The sequence below is a fragment of the Arachis ipaensis genome, chromosome B01 (assembly GCF_000816755.2).
Source record: "Arachis ipaensis cultivar K30076 chromosome B01, Araip1.1, whole genome shotgun sequence".
NCBI lineage: Eukaryota > Viridiplantae > Streptophyta > Magnoliopsida > Fabales > Fabaceae > Arachis > Arachis ipaensis.
In genome coordinates this window covers 98,034,415-98,042,836 of record NC_029785.2, presented here as the reverse complement: position 1 = coordinate 98,042,836, position 8,422 = coordinate 98,034,415, and the positions used below count along the sequence as shown (strand labels likewise).

Here is an 8,422-nt window from a genome sequence, read left to right as displayed (position 1 = left end):
TTTGAATTATATTGACTTGCTTGTTTATAGTACTTTTCTTTTAGTTTGATAATACAATGAATTTGTTTATTTTTTGAAATATTATAAATATTCGAATACAAATTAGATAAAAATTTATATTAAATTTATATTTATTTTGTATAAAAACAATTTTATTTTGCAATGGAAAAATCTAAAATAAATTCTATTTTACCTTATTGACGAATTTACAGAAGAATTTTCTGTTTGTATTCAGAGTTAGGGATGGTTTACCAAGGTTACAATTACAGACGAAAAATTTGTTGCCAATTACCAACGGAAACTCCATCGAAAAATCTGTCTCTAATTACCGACGGAAAATCCGTCGGAAAATCTGTCTCTAATTACCGACAGAAAATTCGTCAAAAAATCTGTCTCTAATTACTGACGAAAAATCCGCAAAAAACCTGTCTCTAATTGCCGATGAAAAATCCGTTAGAAAGTTTGCCGTTTTAGGGAAATAGAGGGGAGAATTTACCGAGGAAAAATCTGTCGGTAACTGGTAAAAATTTGTCGTTAAATTACCGACGGAAAAAAATCCGTCGGTAAATAATTTCCGACGAGGCTTTTGCAGAGGGACAAAATCTGTCGGTAATTTCATCGGTAACCGAAAATCCGTTTGTAATAAAGACCAAATCTGTTTGTAAATCTGTATTAAGCAATTTTCTAGTTGTGAATAGCTTTGGCTTCTGAATTCCATAAGGTCACCTTAATACAACCGGTACCATCAGTAAGGATGACAACAAGGTGATACCTATAAACACAACACAATATTAATGGGAATTAGGAACACCAAGCTGTATTGTGACAGATGCAAAAAAAATGCACATTAATACATCCTTATTGTCATCAAATTACCTGAGAGTGTCATTAAACCCCACCTTTCTACAATGGTCACATCAATAGCTGTCCTTATTTGGCTACACTTTTCTGGGACATGTGTTGCACGATACGTAGAACCAATCCTTCAAATCCACATCGACAAAAACTATGGTACCAACAACCCAACAGGATGTCTCCTAACCATTAAAAAAGCATAACCTCTTTCAATCAACAGATTACATAAAATAAAGGAATGTTTAAACTCAAAAACTAAACCAAGAAGCTCACATGGTCCAAGTTTAGAACTTCTTCCATTGACTTGATTGGAGTTATTCCCTGGGATTCATCATACAAGGAAGTTTGGCCATGACTCTCAATAAGATTGATTCTCTGAGAAGCTAGATCACCTTGCTCAAGTAAACTACATAACACAAAAATATTGAACATAAAACAACACAGTCTTTTTTGGTAAAAAACTTATCCATATTTGAAGATAAAAAACTAAAGAAATGAACCTTCACTTTTTTTCATTTTTGCATACCTCTTTTTGAAACTAATAACAGCAGGGAAGTCAGCGTTACAATATACTCGAGAAGGATCAAAGCTACTTTGGATGTTAACATCATTCAAATACACATATGGTTTAAAAAGCTGGGCAACCATAACTAATGGCTCACAATCTGGCCTATGTAAAAATGTAACCACTTCATCAACAAAGTTGCCAAATAGAGTACACTTCATCTTATGTCCTATAAAAACATAGGTTGAATGCATGAATAAGAACACCACCAAAGTCACACACAAACACCTAATATAAAATAAATTATAACCCCATCAAAATAATTTATTCAAAATTGATTCAACAACAAAAGGAGTCTCAAGAAAACAAACTCTAAATCCTTCAAATAAACCACTATGCGTTTAGTGTGTTGCCCAGTTTTGGTTACCAAATCTCTTACATTTTCTTTAGCTACCACATGACCAATGCAATCTACATAAGACATTGAAAACATATTCCAATCACTAATTCTTCACTCAAAATCAAGGTGACCAAGAATCAAAGCAACCATAACAACTTAGAATGAAAGTCCCAATACTAACTGATCAGGTGGTTTTGAGCGACGACCAAAGCCATTGACTCAATTTCTTCATACTTTGTGAATCGATACGGGTTGAAAAGAAATGTGTCAGGAGTGAGTCTAGACACAGGCGTTTTCATATAAAAGCTTAGTTTATATTTGTGAGGTGTAGTCCTCACTGAATTTTTATAGCCTTGCACAATAAAATTCTTCAGGGAATAGATTTCATGATCGCAGATAACACTCCTAAATATCACAATGTTGTTCCTCGGTATAGTATAATGGATCCGATCACCCTATGAACAAAAGCCAACCACACAAAAATAAAGTAAGAAAAATTTAATAAAAACGTTAATAAACCCATAGGCTTCATCACACTAAAATAATAAATGATATCAATACACGATACACTTACCCATTCATCCTGAAGGATCATCTCAATGCTAAAAACTTCATCTGGATTCCACTGACTCAAAACCTCGTACATTCGAACAACGCCCACCACCACAGACCATTCTAGTTTAGACGGGTTAATGTCTACCACACGATCAAATCCATGGGTTGTACTATTTGAAACATTAAGCATTGCCATCTGAAACTGCCTCTATAGTGTATACATGGTGCGCAAAATTAGAACTCGCACAACTGAACCGGCAAGTGCATCGGGTCATCCAAGTAATACCTTAGGTGAATGAGGGTCAATCCCACGAGGATTGTTGGATTGAGCAAGCAGTTGTTATCCTACAGATCTTAGTTAGGCGATTAGAAAAGAGAGTTGTTGTTGTTGGATTTGCATAAACAAGAAAGTAAAGAAAAGCAATTAAAGATTGGAAAAAAGATAATATACGGAAGTAATTAAGACCTCGAAGATACTTATCCTTCCAGATTAATACTTCTTACTGACTAATTTAACAACGAATGATTCATTCAATGGTAAGGCTGTAAGTGATCAAAGCCATGGTCAGTGGTCATTGATCTCCTCTGATCCACATCAAATGTCAGGGTCAGTGGTCATTCAATCTGAACGAGGGTGAAGCTCACGCAATTCAATCTCTGATGACCCTACTCAAAACGCCACAGACAAGGTCAGATCTTCCGGATCAGAGAATGAAGCTCAGGATTCTAGCCTTAGCGCCATAGAAATCTCAATTACCCATGACTAACGAGATTTTATGTCACTTATCCCAATTAGCCCAGATACTCTGTTGGGATCTGTGATGCATTCTCAAGCTACAGCTCAATACTATCCTGTCAGGGACTCGCAAGAACTCATGTAGACTAAGGGATCATACTTCCATTCCACCCCAAATTCATAAAGATGAAGAACGAAAATGCATCATAGAATGGAGTCAAACATATATTAAAGTAGAAAAGTAATGATATTAATCCATGGGAATAAGCAGAGCTCCTATCTTTAACTTAGGAGGTTTAGTTGCTCATACTTTACAGAAAATAGATAAGGTGTAATGTAATGTGTCTGTGCTTCTCCCCTCCTGGGAGGCCTAATCCTCAGGAGGAAGGAAGTTCCTTATTTATAATAAAAACTCTAAGACTAAACCTAAAAGATATTGTTCTTAATTAAAAATTACAAAAAAAAAATAAAATAAGCTAAGAAGTGTTAAAATTCACTTTGGGGCCCACTTGGTGAGTGTTTGGACTGATGCCTGGCATTCAACTTAGATGAGTGGGTGTTGAACGCCCTCTAGGGGGTGTCCACACTGCCTTGTGCTCCCTTGGTGGCATTGAACGCCAGTTTTGGGTGTTCAACGCTGGCCTTGGTCCTTCTTGGGCGTTGAACACCAGAAAGGGGGTAAGTTGGGCATTCAACGCCCATTTTGGGCAGTCATTTCTAAAGAAAAGTATAGACTATTATATACTTCTAGAAAGCTCTGAAAGTTATCTTTCCAACGCTGTTGTGAGAGCATCAATTTGACCTCTGTAGCTCAAGATATGCTCGTTGGACTGCACAGAGGTTAGGATTTGACAACATCTGCTATCCTTTCTTTGCCTCTGAATTAGACTTTGCCAAAACTTGCTAATTTCACCCAAAAATCACCTGAAATCATAAGAAAAGCACAAAAACTCAAAGTAGCATCCAAAAGGTGAATTTTGCACTAAAACATACTAAAACTTGATAAAATGTAACTGAAAACACTAAGAAAATGGTATAAAATATCTGCTCATTAATATACCTTCTACACTAACTTATCAGACAAACATGTATATGTATAGCATCAGCTTCACACAAGGAAGACTAAAAAGTTGTCATAAAAAGTTGCCATTGAAATGTATTAACAGTGCGGGTAAGTTTAACATCCTTTATGCATGCTTAATCCAAGTTGGCGATCCTGCAAGTTACTTATCAACCAATGAGAAAACAGAGAATTAAGTTTATTGTATGTCTAACCTTGGGATTGTCAAAACCAAATTGGTGACTGAGAAGGACAAAGTTGGGGAGTAACCAAATGCTTCATACCAGTAACCAAATTGCATGTCTAACCTTGGGATTGTTGAAACCAAATTGGTGACCGAGAAGGACAAAGTTGGGGAGTAACCAAATGCTACATACTAGTAACCAAATTGGTGAGTAAGCTTTGTCACCTCATTGATAAGAACGTGTCAATGTATTAGGCAATATGGGTTTGTATCACTGTTTTGCTATTCTACTTTTATTAATATAAAGATGATAGAGTAAATGTGTAAATATTTTTGTTGTTGTAATGCGGGCCTTTCACTTGGCCGGGTGAATTGATTTTTTGTTTTTGCATATATAACTTTTTGTTGTTGGCTAATTTGGACAAGAAAAAAGCTAACAGATTGGGGCTTATGCAAATGTGGAATTAATGGTTATGTTGTATACAAAGACAGTTTTGTTGTAGATAGACATAGTTATTTAAATAACAAGATAATTATAAGTTTTTATTTTCTGACTTATGGGCCTCAGTTGGACCATATGAAAAGATTTTTTTGTTTAGAAATGCATTAATGTGTATTTTATGTTTACTTTGGAGAATTAAAAAATGAATAAAACTCTACATCCAAGTCATAATCCACCAAATTATACCAAAACACAGCTCCGCACTCTATCACCACCAATCATACCGCAATTTTGAATACATATCATTCCAACATGGTCGATCATACCAACACAATTATTAACATTCATATATCCACATTCAATATTTTCATTTATCACCATAAAAAATATCATTCATCAATCTTTTCACCACATCAACTACATTCATATCATAAAACCATTAAATTTATCATGCCTCATCAATTCAACATACATTGTCAACTAAAACTATCAATCAAGCTCCAAAAGTCATAATTTAACTTATCCTAGGTCGTCTAGCCTAAGTTTTCACAAGACATTATATATTAAATATGAGAAACCAAAACCATACCTTGGCTAATTTCCTCGTATAACCCAAGAACAACCCCACTAAGCAAGCTCGCTAATTTTCAAGTCAATTTGATCCTAAAACATCAGATTAACCAAAAATTTCAACACCTAAAACCATGAAATTTTTGAATTGGAGAAGAGAAAATAGGAACTAGGAATGTGATTTCCTCACCTTATAATGTACTAAGCTTTGTAGAGCTCGTCACTGCAGACGCGTGGCCGTAAACGGTGCGGCGATCGGAACTCTGAGCGAAAAGTTGTGTAGAATCAAAGGTTTGAGTGAGGGTTTACGAATGAAAAGTGTTCTTCCCCCTCTTGATAAATTCTCAGCATGTTTGCATGTGAATGGGGGAAGAGAATGAGCTGAGCACATTTTGTTTAAGTGAGTTAGGTGGGCCTTGGGCCCAATACGGGCCCGGTTCACCCGATTCGGCCTGTTCAACTTAATTTTTGGTCAAATTCTTTAAAATTAGTGTCAATATTCTTATTTTAATTAGCTCTATATCATTAAATTATAAAATTTAAGTTTCTAATTTCTTTAAATAATAATTAATTTATTGGCTAATTATTTATTAATTTCTCAAATTTTACATCCCTCCTCCACCATGAAGAACGACAACAATGAAGGGATGAACGAGAGAACAAGTCAAAGTGTGTAGCTTCTGTTTGGAAACCAGGTCGAATAGCGAGTTAGGGTTCGATTTCTTAGATCTGGGCCAACTTACGATCCCAGTCTTTGACCCCAGAAGAAAAAAAATGATACATCCAACCCCCACGATTATCCCTCTGTGCTCCTCTTGATGTCCAACAACTTCAATACAGACCACCTCCACATGTCCCGGCGTCCCGCTCTCCAGTATGATGCCCCAAGAATAACATGTCATTAAAACTAGCTGGGCGCCACCTTCCGATATCTGATGAAAATCTACCATTCGAACCCTAGTTCTCCATAAACCCTTTCCACAGCAAGCCTCTCCAATGATGGCTTTCTACATTCGTTGATTTTTTACACAATTTTTCACAATCCTTCTATATTATATTTTTTTAATTTTTTAGATTCTCTCTCCAATGATTTGTTGTTAAACACTATTCTTTACTGATGTGTTGATTTTTACTGCGCATTATTAGTGAATCTACCACGTATAAGTAATTCAAATAGTTCCCCACCTACAGTCAAATATGCCAAGTGTCACAACCAAATTGGTAAGTCTCTCATAGCCACCTTAGCCACAGACAAGTCAATGCCACCATATATATATATATATATATCATCTATTAACCAACTTGAGTTGGTGTGATTAATTTACTCTTTTATTTAAAGGGGGTTTAATTTATGTATTTAACAATTCATTAATTAATAATAAATTTTTAAATAAAATTAAATCCACAACAAATTAGTCAATTAAATACCAAAATCTACCAAACAACTAAAATGGATTAACTTGTCCTTAAAATAAATGCCTGAAATAGTTGTTATGTCAAAAAACTTTTTGTACTAAATTTATAAAATGTTTTAGAAAAGTAATTTGACTTAAGTTTATTATTTATGAAAATAAAAAAAATATGTACACATGTTAGATATATAAAATCGAGTTAAATTAAAAAGTTGATGCCAGGGCATTTTGGCCAGTTTCACTGACCTTTTCTTTACTGTTTTTAGGTTAGTTTCATGCATTTCTTTAGGAAATAAGCTAGTTTCGGTTAAATATTCACTTATGCCTTGACTCAAGCATACATTGTGTATTTTACATGATTTCATGAGGATTTTGCATAAGTTTAGTGACAAATATTATGTTGCATTACTCATGACTTGGACTGGAGCTTTAATGCACTTTGTTGCTTGATTTCAGGACCAAAAAGGAGCAAGAAAGGGGAGGTAACTTGCAAAGATTAATGAGAAAAGTGATTGCCAATAACACTCTAAAAAAAGCCATCATGCCCACGTTAGAGAGTCACGTTAACCAAGTTAACGTGAACTCTAACGTGGAGAAGAGAAGTTGAGCCAACGTTAGTGACAATGTTAAGTGTCACTAACGGTGTCGACAACTCTTCATCTTCTACGTTAGTTCCCACGTTAACCAAGTTAACGTGGAAGTTAACGTGACTCTTGGGGGTTGTGTGGTTGCTTCAACGTTAGTGAGAATGGTAAGTGTCACTAACGGTGTCGACAACTCTTCATCTTCTACGTTAGTTCCCACGTTAACCAAGTTAACGTGGAAGTTAACGTGACTCTTGGGGGTTGTGTGGTTGCTTCAACGTTAGTGAGAATGGTAAGTGTCACTAACGGTGTCGACAACTCTTCATCTTCTACGTTAGTTCCCACGTTAACCAAGTTAACGTGGAAGTTAACGTGACTCTTGGGGGTTGTGTGGTTGCTTCAACGTTAGTGAGAATGGTAAGTGTCACTAACGCTCCCGAACTTGGACTTTCACTAAATGATTAACGCTCCTTACGCCCTGAGCTTAAGTCTCTGCCCACTCCACACTTTCTCTCTGCAAGTAAAGCCAAGCCCAAATAAAGAAAGGAACTGCTTCAAACTCAAGATCCAAAGGCCCAAGACTTGAAGAGTGATCTAGAAGCTGAGAAGAGTAGTATATATAGGAGTAGCTTTGAATTGTAAAATAGTTTAGGAGGCTGAAGAATTACTCTCTGTATTTACTTTCTTTGCAATTTCTAGTTTTATGATGTATTCTCCATCTTTGTTTTCATCTTCAAGAGCTATGAACAACTAAACCCCTTTCATTGGGTTAGGGAGCTCTGTTGTAATTTGATGGATCAATACTAATTTTCATTGTTCTTCTTCTATCTTTCCTCTTGATTTTACTTGAAAGCTTTCGATCTTCATCCAATTGAGTAGTTATCTTGGAAGAGAAGCTATTCAAACTTGGATCTCTTTTGAACCTTGGAAGAGGAATGAAGAGATCAAGCTAGAAATGCTTTCTCATGCTGGACCAAATTGGGTTTGGATGGGTATGTGACTGTAACCCTCTCAATACTTGGTTTGGGAAATGCATGTGGTATAATTAGTGACCATACTTCATCTCTTCTCATGAGTAATTGACCAAGGAATTGGCTATTGATCAAGATTTGACAGAAT

The 8,422-nt window shown here is 35.7% G+C and overlaps 1 protein-coding gene across 1 annotated transcript; it reads right to left on the bottom strand.

The window, feature by feature from the left end:
• LOC107609523 lies at nt 685-2,511 on the bottom strand. Its single transcript, XM_016311526.1, has 7 exons — nt 2,335-2,511; nt 1,942-2,215; nt 1,732-1,831; nt 1,382-1,525; nt 1,129-1,261; nt 979-1,037; nt 685-772 (listed from the first exon to the last, which is right to left on the bottom strand). Exons 1-7 carry the CDS (start codon nt 2,509-2,511, stop codon nt 685-687), a joined length of 975 nt encoding a protein of 324 aa, XP_016167012.1.

Excerpts from the sequence above, each read along its gene's own strand:
- LOC107609523 (XM_016311526.1), bottom strand. The coding sequence starts at position 2,511 with ATGGCAATGCTTAATGTTTCAAATAGTACAACCCATGGATTTGATCGT. Across the intron at positions 1,038-1,128 it reads AAGTTCTAAACTTGGACCAT|GAGACATCCTGTTGGGTTGT; the intron begins GTGAGCTTCTTG and ends TTTAATGGTTAG. Across the intron at positions 773-978 it reads GATGTGGATTTGAAGGATTG|GTATCACCTTGTTGTCATCC; the intron begins GTTCTACGTATC and ends TTGTGTTTATAG.